This window comes from Triplophysa rosa, linkage group LG21, assembly GCF_024868665.1.
Source record: "Triplophysa rosa linkage group LG21, Trosa_1v2, whole genome shotgun sequence".
In the NCBI taxonomy this organism is placed as follows: domain Eukaryota; kingdom Metazoa; phylum Chordata; class Actinopteri; order Cypriniformes; family Nemacheilidae; genus Triplophysa; species Triplophysa rosa.
The window spans coordinates 12,488,821-12,513,401 of record NC_079910.1 but is presented as its reverse complement, the minus strand read 5'-3'; the positions used below and the strand labels follow the sequence as shown (position 1 = coordinate 12,513,401).

General features: G+C 38.1%; 2 protein-coding genes across 13 annotated transcripts in view; both read right to left on the bottom strand.

Annotated features, from left to right (window-relative positions):
* The window catches only part of arhgap46b (Rho GTPase activating protein 46b), a 64,294-nt gene extending 43,350 nt beyond the window's left edge, over positions 1-20,944 (bottom strand). Inside the window, exon 1 of one of the 2 annotated variants that reach the window (XM_057319174.1) lies at positions 20,801-20,944. In XM_057319174.1, coding sequence (XP_057175157.1) covers positions 20,801-20,814 — 14 coding nt within the window. In that variant the 5' untranslated portion in view covers positions 20,815-20,944. The remainder of the gene's footprint in view (positions 1-20,800) is intronic. The other variant, XM_057319177.1, reaches the window with a different exon arrangement.
* Positions 20,945-21,894: 950 nt separating this feature from the next.
* Positions 21,895-24,581, bottom strand: part of sulf2b (sulfatase 2b) — a 146,120-nt gene continuing 143,433 nt past the window's right edge. For 7 of the 11 annotated variants that reach the window (XM_057320241.1, XM_057320244.1, XM_057320240.1 and 4 more), the window contains one exon: positions 21,895-24,275. In XM_057320241.1, coding sequence (XP_057176224.1) covers positions 23,677-24,275 — 599 coding nt within the window. In that variant the 3' untranslated portion in view covers positions 21,895-23,676. The remainder of the gene's footprint in view (positions 24,276-24,581) is intronic. The other 4 variants (XM_057320246.1, XM_057320248.1, XM_057320247.1 and 1 more) reach the window with 1 other exon arrangement.

The following is a 24,581-nucleotide window of genomic DNA, read 5'->3' as shown; positions in this document are numbered from 1 at the left end:
TCTATGGAAGTCATCATACTAACATACTCTCGCATGGGATGAGTGGGGAACACACATCCCACCCTCCACATTGTGTAGTGACACCAAATGCACGCACGCACGCACGCACGCACGCACGCACGCACGCACACACGCACACACGCACACACGCACACACGCACACACACACGCACACACACACACACACACACACACACACACCAATAAACATGCAAATCTCCCTCCTATAGTTTCACAGCTGTGACTCTTCCCAGGGCAACTTGTCATCTGTTGAAACTTCTGTGCACTCAGGGAGGATCTGTTAGATTACAGCCAGCTCTGTTTGAGGAATATAAAGGGCTTGTTCTAATCCTCTAGTGCGCTTCTCTGTAGAGGGACACACTAAGATGGGCTCCTGTGTTTGAGATCAAATGAGTTTAGCATCTGTTTTGTTTACACTGTGGTTGCGGCTTCACGCTGCACGCTATGGCTCCAGCTCATGTGTGCAGTTTGCTTTCTATCATTCTGTGCTCTTTTTGTTCTATGTGTGTGAGATGCTATTACATTCACTTGAAGTATACATCCATGTACATCACTACAGCCATTATCACTTTTAAAGCATAACTCTCCTCAACAAGCTACGTGATTTGAGCTATCATGCACATTATAAGAAATATATATATTATAAAGAAATGTAATAGTTTAGGAATGAATGAAATGTTTGTTTGGGGTCCAGTGGCCTATTAGACACATGACTATCAAACAAGGTCACAGATATAGTGCAGTTTGACACACCCAGACTTTAATTCCTGTTTTTGTTCCAGTATTTACTGTATCTGTCAGGCTGTTGATAAGTTCTTCATCTTGATTGTGGAGATCAGGCCAAAGCTCATCACATTTCACTTCTGGTTTGCTTTCATGTTCACTCAAACACTGGACGCTTTCATAGAAATGATGAGTGGAAAACAACAGACAGTTCATAACACTGTATTTGTTTATTTGCACGTTTCTGCATTCTTTAGTGAATGTCAGCTGGAATCTCCAGAGGAAGTTGGGAGGTGAGTTATTCATATGAAATAGGATGCCCACAGTGTAACAAACACGGCTAAAGGCAAATTATTCTTAAAAAAAGGATTGCATTATGAAACTCTAAACTGCATAAATCTGGTCCACTCTAGTTAGCTAACCAACGTTACTGACCAAAAGCCAGCCCACTTAAATAGAAAAAAGCATTGAACCAATATGCAAGGTGACCGCTAGAGTGAACAATGCAAACTGAGAAAAAAGTCGACCTTTAGTCAGCCAATCGGAAATTAAAGATAGACGTTTTTAAAAAGCTTTATTTGTGCCATATGTGTCTGCAATAAACCTAATATACATACAGTACATGTATTAGATGGTCCACAAGTAGTCTATCGATTTGTCATCTGATGCTGAGATAAAGACAAAATGTGCTACGAGGTCACAGCGTTGTTTAAGTTCCTCTGCTCCGTAGGTAAAGCAGTGGGTGTGGGATATATCCGGTGATATCCATCGAAACAGGTCCACCTGTGCAACTCAATATGTAAATAAACAGAAGCTACAGCACCACACACACACACACACAAAATTTGTCCCCAAAATATAGTTAAGTAGGTCCACACATGCACACACACTTAATTTATGTTACTGAATGGCAACATTAAATATACGGTTTCAGCAGCAACAACATAAACAAACATTATGTGGCCCAAACTTACCTTATGGTAGACCTCTGCAAAGACTCTATAACTATAGAGTAGTTTTAATTGAATTGAATACAATTAACATACAACAAAATATTTAAAGGAATTAATATAAATTAAATATAAAATAATTTGTTGTATTATAACCAAACACAGACCGGATGTTAATTTTGGGCCAGCGTGTGCGTCAGGCTTTGCTCCCTTTTCACACACTTGTGACACTTGTCTTTTACACTTGACCATCTGCTTGTGTTTTGAATTACTTCTGTGTCCTCCTCACTACTTTAAATGACATCACCTGACACCTATTTGACATCACAGCAAACCCAAATCTACTTTCTTCAAACACCACACACAAAGTAAGTTTACAAGGCCAGTAGCAACTGAGCTATAATTTTCACAGAATGCTGTTCTCGTGTTGTTCAAACGTTGAAAACTTTGTGGCTTCCATACAGAGTTCACTAAGTATTCCTCGAAATTGCTTCACTCACTGTTATTTCAGCAGTGCTGTGATATATCATGCGCTCATGACGACACAAGTGCATTGTGGGCCTTTAGTGGAAAGATGATATCAGGAGTGCTTACATTTCTGTTTGGCATGTTGTGTGTCTTCAAAGCAGTAGGAATCGAACCACCCCGCTTTATCTGTGCACGCTATATTAACACACTTTGTAAATCAAGCACAGACTCTCATGGTCCTCATCCGTATATCTTTGTGTAAACAGCATTCATGCGCTTATAAGCTATAAAAGTGATAAACTATTTCGGTCGGTTATATGCAATAAAAAATGTAGTTTCCTTTTATAGACGTAATTATGGAAACAAAGGTGAGGCTGGCATTTGTTGACATAACATCGCAATGTGATTTGTGTGGTTAAACGAACTTTGGTTGAGATCGGCACACAGCGCATGGGCTGTGGAATGTCAGATAGCCGCAGGGAAGTGAAGGCCGTTTGTGTGGAGCGTAGTGTGTGGTCTTGAGGAATGCACACTGCTGCATGTCTGTGTGAAGTGCAGGTTTTATCCACACACCTCCGAGGACACCTGTGTGACTTTCCAAACAGAGGATTTTAGACCACTGTCAGTGTGTATTGTGTTATAATAGAATGTGAAGTCAAGACCTGAAGCGAATGCACACGCCTTACTGACTCGATCAAAATTTAAGATGCAAATTATTTTCACTGGCATGATGAGACAGGTTTTGGAGACTTTTAGGTTTTAGTGGTTTTCTAGGGCTAGCATAACAAATATTACGGTTGTTCACAATTAACATGTTAAACAAACCCGTAAATATTACATTTCAACATTTAAAATATTCTGCACAGTACAAGAACATAAATGATACCTCAAAATGTGAAAATTGCACATTGGATTTATAGGGTGAAAACAGCAAAACAAAACAAAGTGTTTTTGAACACTGCACCAACGTGTAAACAAAATATTTATATCAAAATGTTAAACAAATATATTTAAGATTTAATCATCGTAAGACAAGACAAAATTAAATAAAAACCGAAACCGGAAGTGCTAATGGACCATTGTTGAAATTACCTATAGTAAAATAATGGCAGGGACCAGAATATCATAAACATTTGGGGTGGGCACTATTGATTTAGGCAAGCAATCACCTAGAAACCACAAAGAATACTTTTCTTGGCAAGAATATTTTTCATGGCAAATACCCTAGCAACCACTTAACAGTGCACAAAAAACAGCCAAGCAATCCTATAAACTTTAAATTGAAAAAGGGACCAGAATTTCATAAACATTTGGTGGTGGGCTCTATTATTTGCAACCGCAAAGAACATCTTAGCAACCATTTGGCAACTAACCAGTACACCCTAGCAACCACACAGAAACTAGGGCTGCACAATATCTTGAAATTATCCAAATGTTCAAAAGGTATAAAATCACAATATGTGTAAATCAAACACAATCTCTAGATTCTGGGGTGCCTAACTCGTTTGAATTATTCTTATTCGTACATTTTAGTACGATTTGATTTTGCACCAGTGACGTAAGGTTTAGGGGAGGGGTTAGGGGGCTTTTTTAAATGTGTTTTTTTTTCACATTGTACAAATTTATACGAATTAACCATATCATTAAAAAGTCCTGAATTACCCTGAGATCAAGTTGATATATCGCAATGGTTGGCAATAACTGAATGATTTAATAATTCAAAAAGTGATGTTTAGTCAAAAGTTTTGGGTCAATGTGAATAGCAGAGAGACTGTGACACGAATGTTAATGCATGCGTGTACTTTGATGTGCAGGGGTGTAACAATACGCTCACCTCACGATTCAATATGATACACGATACTGTGTTTACGATTACATCATGATATTTGTAAAAAAAACAATATATATATATGAAACCGACACTCAAATGACATATTTTCCCCAAAACATTAAACATTTTTAGTAACTTTTACTTTGTTAAAGAATTGACAACATTCACGGTTTAATAATAAAAAAAGTAAACTAATAAAAACGAAATAAATCTGACACTGAAAAATAAAACTGAAATTTAACATAAAAACATGAAAAATATTTTTTATTAAAAAATGTATTGCCGTAGCTCTACGATACACATCTTAATGTATTTGTATTGTGATATGCGATATATTGTTACACCCCTACTGACGTGCGTAAGATAACAATCAAATCTATAATTTTCAGTTCTTACATATATTTTAATATAGCTAAAATGTTAATCTTACCGCTTTATTGTCTTGCATATTGTACTTGACATTATTTAGAACACCTTAGAAACCACATAGCAACACCCTAACAACCATCAATCACGTCAGCAGCAGCACCACCCACATTTTCTTTAAAAAAAGTAGCCTTTTACTTATAATCACTCACTCACCAAAAGCTGCCGACACACATCTGTCACACAGTGACACAAAACAAGCAGCTTGTTATGAACAGCCTGTCAGTCATTATTTAAACAACTCTGATTGGTCCTGACCAAACACTGGCCTTTTGTGATTGGCTTTTCCTGCCTGACTCCCGCACTGGCCTGGCTCATTCGCACCACAGTAAGAGTCAATAAATGTCTCCACACCACAGGCAGCCGTTCAAACACCTTCAGCCATTTGGACTGTCACCGTGTGTGAGCTTGGCTTTTCTGTTAAGGGTGGAGTCATTTACAAGCACCAACTTGCCTCTTTAAAGCCAAATGGGTGGTAAGAGATGAAAAGTCAGCTCTGAGTGTTGAGCGATACCACGCTGTTGCTGTTCACCCGCTTACAGAGAAACACACAAGCAACAGAAAAGCCTCTTTATGCACTTTAACTTCATGCCCGGTTAACACTCAGATCATAAATGCCATAAAACTTTTATGCACACTCTTTACTTTGAACAGCTAATACAAAGACCCAAAGTCTCTGCCTGTGTGTGCGGTTATTCATTCCAGCTATTAGTAAACTCATCTGGGCATATTTGACATGCTTCACTGTTATTCATTTACAAAGAAGGAATGCGACGCTCTATAATGTTTGTACAAACATACTGTGCAGACAACATCTGTAAAACACAGAAAGGGTTACCTCTCACAAAGATCCTGTCATCATTTACTCATTCTCACGTTGTTCCAAATGTAAATGACTTGTTTCTCAAGAAATGCTTCATTTAACACAAGTAATGATATTGTGGATGTGTCAAATGATATTCCTGTGTGTCTGTTGATAGGGTTTACATAAACTTTGAACTTTCACATAAGGCTTTTTAATGACAACAAACAAGGTTGGCCTTTTTTATAGTTTTTGGACTTTTCATGAATCTGACAGGACTGGAAAGTACACGACAGAAAGACGGGATCAGCAAAGGACCTTCGAGCTGGAAATCAAATTCAGCTGTGTCATGTTGGAGCACTACCCACGAGGCTCTCGACTCAGACTGAACTTCCGTTTTTAGTTAAAAATTACACTAACTGCTGTGATTATCTTTGTTTATTGCATTTTAATTCTGCTTCCTCAAAACTGAATTACATGATCTGAACTATGTCTAGTCAGGACACCTTGAGCCTCCGACGTGTCCGGATTCGATTCCGTCTCTGTCCAATAATTTCTATTTATAATTTTCTTGTGTATGTAAGTAAAATATATGAACTTCTTACTTAAGTATATAAGTTAAAGCCCAACAATTGCACTTTACAAAAGCACAGCAAATGGCAGAAGCAAACTAAGAAGTTTTTGATACTGGTCAGGTCAGTTCCTCTATTTCTACATATCGCGCCAAGAACTCTTTCAATGTTCCGACCTCTTTCACACACCCATAGATTCACACGATACTCAATTCACAAGATACTCTCTCGGAGACCTTCGGCGGGTCTAAATATATCAGTATTTGACTGTATCTGCTCAACAGTCTGCTGCCAACGACTGTGTTTCCTGGAGATGACGGACAACAACATTTGTGATGCTCTCGAGCTTCGTATCAAGCATAATCTCACAACATGAAAGCGCCATCATCTGTTTTCCATACAACATCCTGAATCCACGGTGGTTTACGTATGACTGAATGCAACACATGGGCTGTATTTACATTTTGATTTAAGTGCTGAGGGACATGCAAATGAAAATGAAATGACATCATGAGATTGCACAGTGTAATCGTGAGACTGCTCAAATGAATCTTAGCAACAAAACCTGTATTTTCTTTTGTCTTTCAGAGTGGCTGTTGTTTTGATGGATTCTCTGGGCTGTTGAACAATCTCACTGTACATGGTCAAGTTCATCCGCTCTATGAGGTCACCAGTGAAGGTTAATTACCGCCTGTGTGATGAAGAGGACCAGGTGTGAACTCGATTTCTTTTACATCTGTCATTTCTCTTCTGTTTGCTGGAGACCTCACAGGGAAAACCTACCTCAGGAAACTTCCTCTCTCTCCATATTCATATCTCTCACTGCTTATACAGTTGATGAAATACAATCTTATGTGTCCTATGAGTCCTGCTTGATCAAAAAGCACACCTGCTGTTGCCATTCAATGTGTATGCATCCCAGTCAATGTGTACAGCAGCATGTGTAGGCTTACGTGTCTGTGTAAGAGAAGGCATGACTTTTCTAACACAAAAATACTAATTTAGTCCACAGAAAAACATTTTGTAATAAAGTCTGATCAAGGTTGATTTAGGGGGACGTCAACAAAGGAAGCATTGTTGCCCATCTTTGTTATTTCAACCTGGTCTCACGGGAATTCGTAACTATTTTATGAGGTGGCTATTCGTCCAATGTAAACAGTAGAAAACGTACGATTATTGGAGAAAAGCCAAAGTGCAGCCCCTCCCCTAACACCACGATAGCAAATCATACAAACATGTATGAATAAGATCGTAGAAATTCATATGAATTAGCCACCTCGTACAATAGTTACGAATTCTCGTGAGATTGTGTTGGTTATTTTGCAACTGCTGGACTATGTTAACATACAAGAGACGACCGTCTTTGGCCTTTGTGTTGTACATGTTGTTTCTTGTGACATTCAATAGACTTTGAAACCTTTAAAAAAACGTAAAACTTTGAGACTTTCGAATGTTAAGAAATCCCCCTCTTCATGGTCCTTCCAGCTGTTTTAAATATGGGAATGGATAAACTCGGTTAGGTGCCTTGTTGAAAAAAAACAGCATATGCTGGGTTAGGTATGTTTTGATGCTGGTTTGTGCAGGTTTAAACTGGTCACATGCTGTTTTAAGATGGTCAAGTGCTGGTTTAAGATGGCCATGTGCTGGTTTAAGATGGTCATGTGCTGGTTTTAGCTGGTCATGTGCTGGTTTAAGCTGGTCACATGCTGTTTTAAGCTGGTCAAGTGCTGTTTTAAGCTGGTCACATGCTGGTTTAAGCTGGTCAAGTGCTGGTTTAAGATGGTCATGTGCTGGTTTACGCTGGTCACTTGCTGTTTTAAGCTGGTCAAGTGCTGGTTTAAGATGGTCACGTGCTGGTTTAAGCTGGTCACATGCTGTTTTAAGCTGGTCATGTGCTGGTCCTTAGCTGGTCATGTGCTGGTTTAAGATGGTCACATGCTGTTTTAAGCTGGTCACATGCTGGTTTAAGCTGGTCAAGTGCTGGTTTTAGCTGGTCATGTGCTGGTTTAAGATGGTCACATGCTGTTTTAAGCTGGTCATGTGCTGGTCCTTAGCTGGTTATGTGCTGGTCTTAGCTGGTCATGTGCTGGTTTAAGATGGTCATGTGCTGGTTTTAGCTGGTCATGTGCTGGTTTAAGCTGGTCACATGCTGTTTTAAGCTGGTCAAGTGCTGTTTTAAGCTGGTCACATGCTGGTTTAAGCTGGTCAAGTGCTGGTTTAAGATGGTCATGTGCTGGTTTACGCTGGTCACTTGCTGTTTTAAGCTGGTCAAGTGCTGGTTTAAGATGGTCACGTGCTGGTTTAAGCTGGTCACATGCTGTTTTAAGCTGGTCATGTGCTGGTCCTTAGCTGGTCATGTGCTGGTTTAAGATGGTCACATGCTGTTTTAAGCTGGTCATGTGCTGGTCCTTAGCTGGTCATGTGCTGGTTTAAGATGGTCACATGCTGTTTTAAGCTGGTCATGTGCTGGTCCTTAGCTGGTTATGTGCTGGTCTTAGCTGGTCATGTGCTGGTTTAAGATGGTCATGTGCTGGTTTAAGATGGTCATGTGCTGGTCCTTAGCTGGTTATGTGCTGGTCTTAGCTGGTCATGTGCTGGTTTAAGATGGTCATGTGCTGGTTCCACATGACCAGCATATGACCAGCTTAAACCCGTATATGACCATCTTAAACCAGCACAAACCAGCATCAAAACATACCTAACTCAGCATATGCTGTTTTTTTCAACAGGGTGAGGCAGATTTTTTTATGTATTATGATCATTTATTTTCTATAATATTTAATATCTAATAATAACCTGACCTGGTGGAATTATCATATCATAAAGACAGAGACAGAAATAGATAAATATGAAGCGACTAAATCTAAAAGAGACTTGACAGTTTAACAGTATGTACAGTATAAGAGTTTCTAAACTCTTTATAAAGTATAAAAGCCTCGTGAATTTAAAACCGCCACTGTTCTCCTCATCATGAGAACAAAAACACTCTGACAGGATGGGATGGATGCGAGAGAAAGAGAGAGAGATGGGAAAATAGAGAAAAGCACCTGAATCTCTCATTCAGTTTTCTGCAGGGGGTTTTTATAAAGCAGAAAAGAGAGAAAGAAAAGTCCAGAGCACATTGTGACACACTTTACAGCAAATCTGAATGCAAATGTGTTTCCTCTAAATGAGCCCATCTGTCTTCAAACTCATGATTGTATATGAGACCACACATTCAGGTACACAAACAAAGTGACAAAACAAACAATAAAGGATGAAATGCAGTGAAAGGGAACACAAAGAGAGAACATAAAAACAAAAATAAACGTTTACAATGGAGAATGAATAAACGTTCTTCAAGATACATTCACTGAAAAGTCAAACATTTTGAAGTAAATTTGAAGTAAAATCGCTCCTGTTTTAGAAAAGGTATTTCTATGGCAAATTAAAGTGATTTTTTCATTTATTCAGTCAAAATAGCCATATACAGAGTGAGAGAGTCATCATAGAGATACATCCTAAAGAATGAGAGAGAGAGGTAGGTTAGCAATTCTATGTCTTGCCAAAACATTGAGTCATTCCTGGCCGCAGAAGTATGGTCATGCCTTCGGACGTTTTGTTTGAGTCTAGCAATTTCTCTCACACTCATCACTCTTCGGCCTGAATCTATCAAAAAGAATGCAAACGAAAAACGCAACAGGTCACATAGTTCATTTGGGCCTTGATTTAATCATGTGAGGACCGAGGGCAGATCTTAGCTGGGCTGAGTTACGATGGATTACCGCACTGTTGCTTTAACTCCCATCAGTGCATAGCTATACAAAATAACTATTCATTATCAAACCAGCAGGTTCACAGAGAACATCTCGTGTGCTGTGATTTATAGGAGCAGTTCAGCTAAAAATACAAATTCTGTCATCATTTATGCGCCAAAAAAACGTAAAAAAGAAGTTTTGACAACTAACCAAGCTTCTTTTTCTATAAAATAAAAGTACATGTTGAGCAGTTGCTGTCAAGCTTCAATATGACTTGTGTGTTTTCAAACGTAACACTTCATGGTTGGTCTCATGTGTGTCAAATATATTTAAATATAGACGTTTTAAAGCAACGACATAAACAAATGTTACTGCGCATGCGGGCGTCCGTGAACTGCCCTTAACTTCCGGTCCACATTCACAAACAATAGAGCGCCTGTAGATTATTTCTGATAACAAGCAAGAGAAACCGAGAAGAACCGTTACTTTGCTAAACTTGTCTCTCCAATATTTTGAATTTAGACTGTGATACCAAGCTCAACCACTAGATGTCAATGTACCAAACAGTTTCTTTAACTGCGACAAAACTACAGGACCCATTCAACAAATTGTTTATCTAATTAAATTAACATACAACAAAATTCAACAAATCGTTTTTTAAATACATTTTATTATAAAATGAAATAATAATGTAAATTAAAATGAACATAAATTAAATCAAATATAAATAGTTATATTATTAGACACTAGCCAGACCAAAAAACAAACACAGACCTGAAGTTCCAAGCGCGTGCGTCCGATGAAACCGTCTATAGCAGGATATCGATAACTTCAAATGTCATTAGTTCTTGCATGCCTTGAGACAAGTTATGTGCGTGTTACATCACAAGACATGCAAGAACCAATAAGATATGAAGTTAGCAACATATCGACATCGAAATTTAGCGTTTGGATTTGCATGTACATTTCAATTTTGCTAAATTAGCTCAAAATATTTTTGGTTTTCTCTCACAACCGTATCGTTTCACTTTAAAAGACATTTTTAACCCACTGGATTTTTTTCATGATGCATGTATACTAACAAGTGCACTAAGCAGTTCAATACATTTTATACATTTGTTATAGGAACGGTTATATGGGTGATATCTTCTTAAAAATAAGGTGCTTCAAAAGGTTCTTGGTTGCCATAGAAGAACCTTTTGGTTCCATAAAGAACCTTTAACATCTGACCATCAGATTATAAAAAAGTAAGAAAGCGATTGTTCTTTAAAGAACCTTTGACTGAACGGTTCTTTGTGGAACCAAAAATGGTTCTTCTATGGCATCGCTGTGAAGAACCGTTTAAGCACCATTATTTTTAAGAGTGTATATTCATTGGTAAATACAGCAATTGCATGTGGGGGCAGTTGTATTTTACGAGAGAGTTCAAGAGAGACAGTTTGTTGGTTTGTCCGTCCACGACACACAATCAAACGCCTCATTTAATACCGGCTTAATCTGATTTGAGGTTTAAAATACCTCATAATGACTCTGGGGATAAGAAAAGTTGGGTCGTCTGGCCTACGGTCTAGACCAATAAACTAGATTAAAAGCCATGCGGTTCTTCCTCCCCGAACACAATATTTATAGCACACTTTCTAAAACAGATACATGTCCACGCACACTCGGTCTAATCTACAGGGGAAAAATACACAAAGGGATCACCCCAATTTCCAGTGAGCCAGCGCAGAGGGACCTACTAAGTGAGGGTCAATCCAGAAAAACACAAGAGCGGGTTCCGCTAAGCGATCTCGCAGGCCGACCGTAAGAACATGCTGCTTTAGACACGCTCTTTGTCTCACGTGTGATTCTTGTAACAGAGATGGGAATTACATATGGATGTCTGGAAAGTGTTGGAAGGAAAAGAGGGATAGATGACCAATGGAAGAAATAATGTCAGATAAGTAAAAGCGTGTGTGTGCATATACTGTATGCATAAAACATGTGCTATTTCTAACTTTCATGATTTCTGTTTTGCATTTTAAATATTTCATATTCTTCAATATTTATGAGAAATGTTGTCAGTAGTTCACAGAACGAAACAAAAATGATCATTTTACTTAACATACCTATAAATAATAAATTCAGAAAATATTTGAATCATTTAAACATATTTTTTGGAGTCTCTTCATTTTTACCAGGGCGACATATTGTACAGAACACATAACCTACGTCCTCTTTTAGAAAGCAAGTTAAATATTTGTGTGTGTGCATCTGCGATTAATCTAAGCATCTCTGTTTGCATTATGTAAATGACTGTGCCATTTGAATATGTGTGTCTGTCTGGCAATAATAAAGCTTTCCTGCATGTCACCCACGTCTCTCTCGGCTGACTTTCCTTTGTATGTCTTTTTCCATCTCATGCAGAACTTCATAATTCAAACCAGTTCAAACAAACAGCACCTCTTCGTATAAACTGAGACAGACAAACACTCACAAACAAACATGCACTTCAGGGAAGACGATGCTGACTTCAACACCAGATATGATGAAGGGCGTCCCCTGCAATAGAATCTGAAATGTTGAGACGGATCCGATCAACACGGCCCCCCGACGAGGGGCCACTTCATCTGTTGTGTTGTTGGGTAGAGTTTCACCAGAGAGCTCCACACCACACGCTCTCCTCACGCACACAGAAATTGATAGGACGGTGTCAAACCGACACACGGCTTTCCTTTCTTAACTTACAACGGCAGCTGAATTAACACCATTAGTAAAACAACTGTACAGTAAAAGTTAAAAACAACAACGTTTACAAGCAGCCCAGCGTGGTTACTAGAAACTGGACGCCAATAAACACACAAACCTCAATTTACTGGTAGCACTCAATGCTTTTCGCCCCAAACACACTAGCTACATGCAATTTCAGTAGTTTAGTTTTTATTTCCAGTCAATTTACGAGAGATAATTCATGCATTTAGCTAGTCGCTATCGCAGCCTCATACGCCATTAAAGGAATTAGCATTCCAGAGCTAGCATCTGTGCTAACCACACTGCCTGACCATGGACAATGGTGGTGTTTGTCATTGAAACTAGCCTGGTTCCCATTTACTGTTAATTAACAAGATCAGGAAGATAGATTCCGATTTTAGCCCCAAGGTTAAAGGGTAACGCAGGGGTCGATGGCTTTCTTCATCACCGCCTTCATTCATTTTCATCCAGTTGTGACGTTTCCTACCCACTGCTATTGTAAAACAGAGTTTTTGAATATTACAGACGTAAAGGTCCAGTTCACCCAAAGAGGAACATTCTGTCATCATTCATTCACTCTAATGTCATTCCAAATCTGTATGACTTTCCTTCTTCTGCCGCACACAAAAGATATTTTGGTAATCAAATCAAACAACATTGACCCCCTTTGACTTCCATTGTATGAACACACAACCACTGAGACATTTCTCAAAATGTCTTCTTTTGTGCTCCAGAGAAGAAAGAGTCGTATACAGGTTTCGATTAACACATCATGGCGGTCTATCAATTTGATCCATAACACAAGCCAAGTACAAATTGAATAAACCTTAGAATGAAGACATCTGTGCACTGGGAGCAGAAGTGTGACCTAATTCATTTACACTAGGGCAAGTTCCCATGACTTCCTCTATGACATCAGCATTCCATTCATCGCACACCTGGTCAACGGTCACTGACAGGCCATCAGTAAGATATTGGGTTATACTGTTTGCTATGTAAATATGTCAAAGATGAACATTTCTCCAAACCGCTCCCTCCCTTCTGCTGCCAATCATAATGCCAGCCGCTCAAGTCTTGTCAAGAAAACATCAATTCCCCTTTCTTAGTCGTTTTAGATGTGTTCAGGACACATACTTGTGAAACTTGCTGGATCACAGCAGGACTAAACCCTTAAATAATATTTAAACAGGCAAAGCTTCGTAAGGTGAAAGGTTACGCTGATTTAAATCGCACACGTTTCTTAATCTGCTTCTTCAATCCTCAGCGCACAGATTTAAACACACAACTAAATAGACAACACACGCACGGCTCAGGATCGCCTGGCCCACAGCCCTCACGGGTTATGACCATTCCATCAGATAAATCAGCAACTCCGGTGTGTTTGCAGAGGGGCTTGGCCGGGTGTACGGGGTGGCTCAGAGGACAAATGTGGGTGTTTTGAGGGGAACAGGGTGTCTGTGTGAGAGGAATCAGAAAAGTGTGTTAGTCAAGAAAGTTTTGTACACATTCAATTTCTGCCAATCTGCCAAAACAGTGAATTTGTGTTACTGACTGGTATCTACATTACAGACTCTCAGACCTCAGAAAACTGAAGGGAAGAGGTGGACCAGGTTAACAGTGTATTTCTTTTGGTTTGGTTTTTGGATAGTAACAGAGTGGAAAGAACCAGAATACGATCAGTTCGCACGTAAAACTGCTGGTGCATCTTCACAATTGAAACCTTCTTGTTCTGCTTAATGCTTTATATTAGCATTGAATGAACAAATCTTTTTTTAAATATTAGACACATACCCTTACAAAAATAATTCTTTTTAAGTTTATTTTACCAAGTATACTTAAGTAAAGTTTAAGTATATTTTTCAATTTACTTTATGTAGTACAGTAAGTATTCAAATATCAATGTACAAGTAGTGTACACTGTATAAAACTACATTTTTAAGTATACTTTAAGTATACTTTTATGCATACATGGTAAAAGTAGTAACAACCAGTTTACAACTACGTTTTTTACATGTATTTATAGTACAGGTGAACTAAGAGGTAGTTGACTTGTTCAATACTTGCACACGTTTTTTTATTACAGTCCAATTTGAAGTATGCGCTCTGTAAACCAATAATGAAAAAAGTATTTAGGAGGGCAGTAAACACAACTACAAGCCAAGTATGCCCTAGATATTTAAGATATCATCTGAAATCTGATGATATGATCTGATGATATGAAGATACCTAAAAAAATCGAGACATACTTAAGAGTATAACTGAATATAGGCCAAATCTACTTACTGTAGATCGAGTTATACTTAAAAGTATAATTAAGTTTAGGCCAGGCCAAAAGTTAAGACTATATGTACATAATATTCATAAAAAGCAAATATTCATATTTTTCATTTACAAGTATACTTATAGCAATAATTGCTCGAATAAAATTATTTTATATAAGAGTACAGTACATAATACACGTGTACATTGATACTTTCTTCTGAAGGCTTTAGTCATTTTCGACATAAAAATAGTAAATATTTGAATGAAAGAATATAAATTTGTTTTGCTTTGTTGACTTGTGTACAACATGTGTTAGGAAAGTAAACAGCATCCACTCTGATTCCATGTTGTCTTCAATCGCCCCAATCATGTCTGTCTGTTTTGAAGAAGTTCCTCCAGACACTAGTTGACTAGTAAAGAAAAGCCTCACTTTGCTGGAAGGAGAGCAGGGTTAGCTGGCTCAGTTTCCTATCATCTCAATGGGGGTTGCAAGTTATTTTCGGGCAGCCGCAGACATGCCCTACTGTGCCTTTAATGACTGCTGCCACTTCAGGCTAAATGCTTTTTCTTCAGTGGTCTATGGTTAATATTCAGCAGATATCCACCTACTTTGGGAATGCTGCTTTAAAACTCAGCGAGTACACGCGTTTCTGTTTTCAACTTAGGTGCGACAATTAATCCAAACACGCAAGCATGAAGATTGCACGTGAGATATGGGTAATGTTGTTTTGGAATTGATAGGCAAAAGAGCTCTTCATTAATTTATGGAGCCTGTGGCAAAGACACACAAAGAACCTTTTATATTCTGATTACTTTTCAGCAATTAATCACATTTAATCACGACTAATCTCAATTAATCAAAATTAATATTTTGTGCCAAAACAAAGATAACAAAGATAATAAAAAAAAATGTTTTTGTACCAGATTAAAACTGTCAAAAAGAGTAAATCATGATGATGAAATCAATTAGAAAATACCAAAAAGTGGCTTTTTATTCACAAGTTTCCGGAGGGTGCTACTGTAAAAAACTTCCGGTGAAGCGGCGGAAGTGTATTGCACTTTGAATAACTTATTCTGATGACAGAAAATGAGACTGATTCATATTTTGAATTGTAATACTGTTGGTTTCAGATGGTAATCTAATAAAAAAAATCAAAACTGATGAGCAACACCTTCTGTTGCACTTACAACCAGGCGAAGCTTATTTCACAGCGTAAAAAAGAGCGCTTCACACACAGATCTAAAGTTAAGACGGACTGCTCCTGTGAGGGACTGTACAGTTTTTAAAAGACAAACTTCAAAATGTGGACCGCTTATCTCAAGCAAACATATAACAAACATTAAACATCACTTGAAGAGTTTGGTTCCAAAATGAGATAAATCATGTTTTTTTATTGTGCATTCCAATTTATATCAATCAAACTGCAGTTGGTTTGTTTTGAGCCATAATAACTCAAAAAATACAGCTTACTAACAAAATAAAACGCAATAAAAACATGATAACATAGTAAAAAGATTTTAGAAAATTTGATCTCATTTTGGAACCAAACTCTTCACTTAGACTGAATATGCTCATTGTTTAAAAAGAGTTCGAGGTTTAAAAGGGAGTTCAAATAGATTCATGTAATCATCAACAAACTGTATGGTCTTCAATAAAAACGCGAGACAGTAAACTGGATTTACAAGGATTCTAACTGTATTTTACCGACGTGATGTCAAAAATCTGTTGGAATATATCACATCATGTGGACTACATTTCTCATCTGATATGCTTGGTGTACAGTAGGTATTTATTCCACTTATCGTCTTATAAACAAAACGTATAGAATGTTTAAAAGTGTAAAAAGCTAATTTGCACGTGATCTATATTAGGGCTGTCACGATTATTAAATAATCGTCTCATCGCGATTGTTTGACCTCATCGCGATTGTTTGACCTCATCGCGATGGTTTCAGATCATCGCGATTATTGCACATCTCTATAGAAGACACTAGGGGGAGCTGTAGTGCATCTGCATATTGCATATTTTAGTGTATATATTGTTACTTAAGCATGGTAATACTTGTAAAATGTACCACCACAACACAATCACTTAAAAAAAAAAAAAAAACATATACAAATTACCTGCAGTACAATTTAATATTATTTAAGCAAATCTCAGTGTGAAAACCAGTCTACCAAAATTTCACTAACACACAAGTTAAATTTTACTGTAGTCTTGCAAGTGAGAAAAAAACAGACTAGAAGCTTTTCTATGACTGATAGCATTTTAATGGTGGCTTCAATTCACACCTGATCAATTTACAAGTATTTGGCGGTTGTATTATTGACAGGTAAAAGCCTAAACCTTAAATATATGATGACCCAATTTTTTCCGATGTATTTCCAAGAAAAAAACATAGTTTTGTATTCAGAACAATATGGTCGTTTCAATCGCTGAATCAAAAATGAATGAGAATTAAATGTCAAAGCTCAAAAACAGACAATTAATCGCCATAATCGTCAAAGCCCTAAAACAGACAATTAATCGCCATAATCGCAATGATTTATTAGACAATTAATCGTCAATCAAATTTCATAATCGTGACAGCCCTAATCTTTATAATGTTTATCAGATTAATGGCCAGCTGAAGATATAGGAGCTTTATGATATGTGCACATGGCGTCAAGTTTTAAAATCTTCATCCCATTCCTCTGTAAAGTAGTGGACAGTATGTTGATGTAGTTTATAAGTGCTGTCAGCGTGTAAGTTCACATTCTGCTATAAACAAATGACTTGAAATATGGCAGAAATGCATTTGTTTACATTGGTAAACTTTCGCGCAAAGCGTTACGGGGTGAAGGAAACGTGTGGATATCACTGCAGTAAACAGCAGACCAGTGTGCAAAAAATAGGCACGGGCACCGGTTCTTTGGAAAACACATGAACAGTGCAAAGCCTTTTACAGCAGGACACACGCAGTGGGAAGAGAGCTCTGTGTTTCCTAACAGGAAGACTCCACGGGGAGAGGCTGGTTTGTGTTGTTGAAGATATTACTAGAGAAAAGATTAACGCAAAAAAGCAAATGAAAGAAAACCATGATATATCATCTCGCACACGAACCCTTCACTAACACAACTAAACCACGACTGGATTTAACACACTCCCACAAACTCATTTTCCATCAGATCTCTCCCACGTCTATCATAAATGGCCATTTCAGCAATATTTCTGCCATTCCATATTAAGTTTTAAAGTGCGAACACAAGCAACATACGCCCAAACAATTGCCTAGTAAACTTCCTAGTAAATAAATACAAAATGCACATATCAGTCAATAAAACCTGGAAAATAAAAAGCCTTCTGGATAGAAGCCAGAACCAGAGAAAACAACTTGATGTTTTCATCATAGACTACAAGACATTTGTGTTGGGTTTCTCAGTTGTTTTCAACCAGAGCCAAACCGATTTGTAATTTCATCTGAGAAGGTCCAAATGAGAAACTAGTAATTAAGGCTTCGCCACAGACCAATAACAGTTCTGCCGTTTTATAAGCAACTACAAAGTCAGTTAAATGCTGCTATAGCAACACTGAGCTGATAGGCTGAGACTGTTTACTGTTGCTCAACATATGTTTCTTAGTGATGGGAACTATCCATCTGGTGGCAATGTAAATGGCCAAAAGCTAAAGATGTGTTAGACTGGTATGTAACCTTTGAAAGCGATATCACGTCCAACGTGGCAACCAACCAATGCTGAACATAGAGTGGTGTGGTTTATCATTTGTAAACAATTCAAGTTTAAAGGAATAGTTAATCCAAAAGTGAAAACTGCGACAATGGTTCTTCCACTCTTGTGATAAGGGTTTAAAGGGTTCTCAGGCTATATGGGCCTATAATAATCTTTAAACCTTTTGGTGGCACAAATGGTTCTTCATTGTGCAAGATAGGAAAGAATGATTTCTACTGACAAAGTTTCTTCAGAGAACCGAAAATGGTTCTTCTAGGCATCGCTGGGAAGAACACTTTGTAGCACATTTATTTTGAAGAGTGTACGTAATCTTGCATTGCGTATCGCGACTCGCCATATTTAAACACATGTGAATGCACAAGGACTATTTAACTTTTGACTGTTCCTCACACACAGCTTTCATTTAGTATTACATTATACCATGGTCTGTTTGAATACTCGATTCTGATTGGCTGGAGGGTGTGCATTGAAACCCTTTAACGCACGGGTAGCTCCAGTCAGTTTGATTACATTTGAAATTACCTTACAAAATAACTGCCATTTTCACCTGTTTAAAATTAATGTTAAAAATTACACTGTAAACATCAATAAAAGCTTTAACTTGGCAAATGACTGTGGTATAAGCGGGATAATCCACAGCTAGCTGTGTGTTAAAGGATTTTAATGCACTCCGCTTCGCGTCGGGTGGTTCCAGGCCTCCACGTCGTGGATTAAAACCCTTTAACGCACGGCTAGCTGTTGATTATCCCTTACATATAGCACATGGTCTAGTCCTATGGACTTTCAATTTGATTTTAAGCTTGAAGCTGCAATCTGTAAAGTTTGCGTCTATATCGCCATCTCTGTCTGAAACACAAACTGCAAGTTATTTTACATGGTGTGTTTAACAGTGATAGTTTACCCAAAAATGAAAATTCTGTCATCATTTACTCACGCTCTTGTCATTTCAAACCTGTATGACTTTCTTTCTTCTGCAGAACACAAAAGAAGATATTCTGAAGAACGTCGGTAACCGAACAGCCCTGGACCCCCATTCACTTCTATTGCATGGATACAAAACCAATGCAAGTGAATGGGGTCCAGTTAACAACATTCTTCAAAATACCTTCCTTTGTGTTCTGCAGAAGAAAGAAAGTCATACAGGTTTGAAATGACAAGAGGGTGAGTAAATGATGACAGAATTTTATTTTGGGTGAACTATCGCTTTAAGATCAAACGATGTCAAAATCACATTTCCTGTGAATTCGACAGCTACATTAATTGTTATAAGCCAGGGTTATTTTCAGAGGGTTTGTGAATTAGTATACTGTATAAGAGTTGTTTCCAATATTTTGAAATAAAGTTACATTTCAAAGAAATGTTAAAGGTTTAATAATAACAAAAGTTATGTAAAATATTACTATGTTTTTACTAATATTATGTTTTTGAAGTTAAACATGGAATAGTGCTAAAGAAATCTCGAAATATTTCCTTAAAATCTCAGGGGGTACTTCAAAAGTTTTCACTTCACAAAAAAACCCGTGACCGTTGTTAACCAAAAAATGGGGTTAGTAAATGAAAAATGAATTTATTTGATGGGTGAACCGTACCTTTAACATCGGAGACTTTATAAATTGGCCTCCCAGGAATGCGCACGCAAAAACAACACGAGTTTGTGTGAGGCGAGTAAATGAGACGTCATCAAACATTCAGTCTCTATCTAATACTGATTCAGTCCATATGGTATCGTGAATATTTTAATAGGTTTGTCCCGAGGTCTTCCGAGAATGGAAATGAATATGGCTTTGCAGCATGATAAATAAAACATGTAAAAAAATCCATTAACTTCATTAAAGATGACACCTGGAAGGCGACACCAGATCAGTCGCTTCGCATCTGTTCATCAATATGCTGAGATCAGACCTGCCTCAGTGATCAATCCAACATTATCATCGTATTATATTGTATTGTCATTGTGTTAAATGTCTGTACTAGAAGCTTCCAACACCAAAGAAAATTCCTTGTGTGTGCAAGCACACTTGGCAATAAAGCTCTTCTGATTCTGATTCTGATTCTGATTCTGATTAGTTTAGAGCTCTAATATAGATCACAAAGACTTGCTTCAAGTGTAATAGACATCCACCAGATATATTATGAGGTATAGCCTATGTCTTACTGCGTAGTCTACTGTAGTTATAATGTACTTTGATAGTTGTGGAGTCAGTCAACTTTTGCACCCATAAATGTAAAAAAATGCAAAGGATTGTTTAGATATTAAAGTTTACTTTAATATCTCAGTTTTAACTTTAACAGCCTTAGGACACGTCGTTTCAATCCCAATTTCCCGACTGACATTACAGCGCGTGCAAAACATTTTCAAGCATTTAAAAAACATTTTTTAGCAAGAGCATCATCTCATTTATCTACAATGGTGTACGTCAGTTAATCCAACACATCCAGCAATGTGACACCCCGTCCCAAACTCTTTTTTAAATTTACAGTTTTAAAGTTAGCCAAGCGTTTAAATATCCGCGGGTTGATCTGAAGTGTAATACAGCGGGTCGTCTTACCTTCTTTCAGACATGATCCTCACATTGTGTGAAATAATAGGAGTGAAAGCAATGAGATTTTCGCGTGTCCTCTGCTTGTGTTGTGGCTGTGAATGTGGATTTTAGGCTCCGTGTCCCACTAGAGTTTACGGCAAACAGTGGTTGCGTGGGTTATCCCCCCCTCCCTGCCCTACAGTACAGACTCAGCGCTGCTGCTGCTTCTGCTAATCTGATCTGAACGCTCACTGCACACGTGATGTGTAGTGACGCCATCTGCTGGCGAGTAAACACATTACAAGACAGCTGCTATCAAGCTGTTCTTCACAAGCACTGTTTTCTATAAAAAAATACTAAATCACCGTGGTTGTTACCGATATACAAAATACTCCATCTGTCTGTCTGTCTATAAAATACAAAATACTGTATATATCTATCTACCCATCTATTTATCTATCTATGTGTGTGTCTGTCATACAAAATACAGTCTATTATAATCTAAAAATATCTGACTGTATGTCTCTGTCTATAAAATACAAAAAATATGTCTGTCTGTAAAATATAAATACTGTATCTATTTGTCTGTCTATAAAATACAAATACTGTTTCTGTCTGTCTGTCTGTCTATAAAATACTGAGTCCGTCTGCCTGTCTATAAAATACTGTATTTGTCTGTCTCTCTAAAAAACACAAAATACTGTATCTATCTGTCTGTCTATAAAATACTGTATCTATCTGTCTTCACAAGCACTGTTTTCTATAAAAAAATACTAAATCACCGTGGTTGTTACCAATACATACAAAATACTCCATCTGTCTGTCTGTCTATAAAATACTGTATCTATCTGTCTGTCTATAAAATACTGTATCTGTCTGTCTATGAAATACTGTATCTGTCTCTTTCTGCAAAACACAAAATTCCATGTCTGTATGTAAAATTGAATATATACAACTAGATCTATATCTGTCAGACAAAATACTCTCTGTCAGTCTGTAAAATAGAAAATACTCGATCTATCTGTCTATAAAATACTATCTATCTGTCTGTCTGTCATATAAAATACTCCCTATCTGTCTGTCTGTCTATTATGAAAAAAGACCAGTTATAGAGCACACTGTTTAGGCATTCAACACTTTATTCACAAAGTAATGAGCACTATCAAATGTTCACTGGTAAACCGAAACAAAAATATAGGTATGATAAATCTATAGAACTGTACAAGATTTTATGTTAAAACTGTCTCATCTCTTTTAAAATCCTATTTCAATAACAGACTTTCCCGTGAAAGCACCATGGGAACAGTTCTCTCTCTGTCTCTTTATCCGAGCGGTCTCCTACCCTCTGACTTTACCTACAAAGTACTTTAAAGTTATTACACAATCTCAGACAAAACTGCATTAAGTACACTCATGAACCTTGATGGTGGTGTATTAACATGAACTAAGACGACAGAAATGGAGATAACAGAACTTTGGGTGCAAATTTTATATCCATACATTGTACAAGGTGCACCTAGACGAAGAATGCGGCTAACTTTGCCATTGTCTCCATTTCACCCCCGATAAATGAATAATGTCCATGAACACAATGATCTGTACTGATGAAATATCCCAGAGTAAGTTAGCTGATCTATCATCAGATACCCTCTAGCACGTCATCATCTCAGTCACAGTCATCTAGAAGCCAGTCGGGTCTGATTTGATGAAGGATAAATTATCCTTGGATGGATAATTTGAATTATTGGATAAATAATTTCATAACTACATCACCATAAAGACTCAATATGTGTATTAAAGGCTTGTTAAAAAATATACTGCATAAATAATAAAACCTGCTGGATGAGTGATGCCTGGCGGTCAGTTGAGTTTTTGAAATGTATAATAAAAAATATTTTTAACCATTTACATAATTCGCAAACACACATTAAAATACATACATCAATGTCATATAGTTGCTCTGATATTAGTAGCACTGTGTATAACCAAATGTTTCAAGAACAAGCTAGGGTTACAAACATGGACGCATGTTCATTACATCAGATATTCATCTGTCTGTGTGCTGGAAATAACAAATTATCAGTCAAATACATTGAAGAACCGAATGACTGTTTTAAGAAATGATCCTTATTCACTTTTTTCATTCATTCACATCAAGCAAAGACACAAAATGAACATTTTACTTTCAAAATAAAAAGAGCCGATATCCAAATGTGAACTAGTAATGATTTAACATACATCATGAGTGACACATGAAATCAGAAAACTCTATTTTATCACCCTGATGTGAGAGCAATATTTGTTCACCTTTGACTTCAAAAGACAAGGAACCCATTTAGTGCACGCACACACACACATACACACACTCCATTGACCTATTTTGAGGTGTTGTTCTGTAAAGTTGTAAGGCTGTAGAAGACAACGTCCCACAAAGGGAGATACCTTCAAGAGACACCAAGCAAGAAGCAGCCATCAAGAATCATGGTGCAAAACAGATTTCAAACCGAATCAAGTAACTCATTCCGTGTGATTTGGCAAACTTTTACTAGTATGAATCGTAACCCCCACCCCTTCCCAAATCCCTTCGGAACAAAACAAATCTAAAAGAATAAAAAGTGAGTGGATTCTTTCTACGTTAAAAGAGAAAAGGATGTGCTCTGTTCAAAGCCTAGCGGATCTCACAGACGATTTGAGAAAACGGACTGGCTGTAGCTGGGAATGTTGCAGAATGATGCCGCTCTTCTAAGGCCGGTTAACAAAGGAAACGGAGCGAGGGAACATACACGAGAGGAAAACAAAGTCGGCTGCCATTAAACCTTACATTTGAATAATTTAGATGTCTCTTCTGAGGAGGGAGGGAGGGAGGGAGGGAGGGAGGGAGGGAGAGGAACATGAAATCAGAGTCAAACAGTCTCCTGCAAAACATCATTGCAGTCACAGTGGGCGGAGCTTAACCTCCCTGTCCGTCTCTTCACAAACTCCTCCTCTTCCTCCTCCCTCCCGTCGCTCTCACTGAGGAGCTCAGGAGGAGCGTCCCAGTTCGCATTGCCCGCCTCTGACCCAACAGGTGGCGGGCGACGTGAAAAAGAGGAGGGACGTCCCCCCCGGTCTAACCCCAAAGCGTCTCTCAAAACCTCAGCGCCTGCTTCCTTCAATAAAAGAGCGGGTGTGGCCAGGGTGGTCAGGTAGATGGCTGAAGCGGATTGGCTGGAGGAGGACACTAGGGCGTGGCCTCGTCCCGTTTCTCCATCCTCCGGGCGGGGCGGAGAGTAGGGCTGGTTGTCGTTGCTGAGGAGCGTGAACATGTGGTCCACAGAGCGGCTGAAATGAGCCCAGTCCTCCAGACTGAGTGTGAAGTTGAGTTTGAGATCGTAGGCGTGCTCATCGAGTCTGTACAAGGGTTCAAGTTCTGACCAGTTCGACTCCCCGGGAAACAGGTCGGTGTCTTCCGGGACTTCCTCCTTTTGCGAATTATCCTTCCCAGCCTTCCCAAATTTGCCCTCTGCGGGGAAACACACACGCAAACACCAACACGAATCACAGTTTAGTGTACAAAAATACCGCTTTGAATACCAAAGTGGACAAATCTAAATGGAGATGGTTCGATGCTTGTGATTCGATGGAAAAGAAAACCTGAAAAATCAACAAGGCAGAACACAAATGTTTCAGGCATCGGGTGAAGATGATCGGGTGGGGGAAAGTTCCCATGCAGATAGAAAGGAAGGAAAACTAACTCTACAAACTAAAGCTGTATCAAGCATGCCAGGCAGAACTGAATGCATGGAAGAGAAAAGAAAATGAAAGAGAG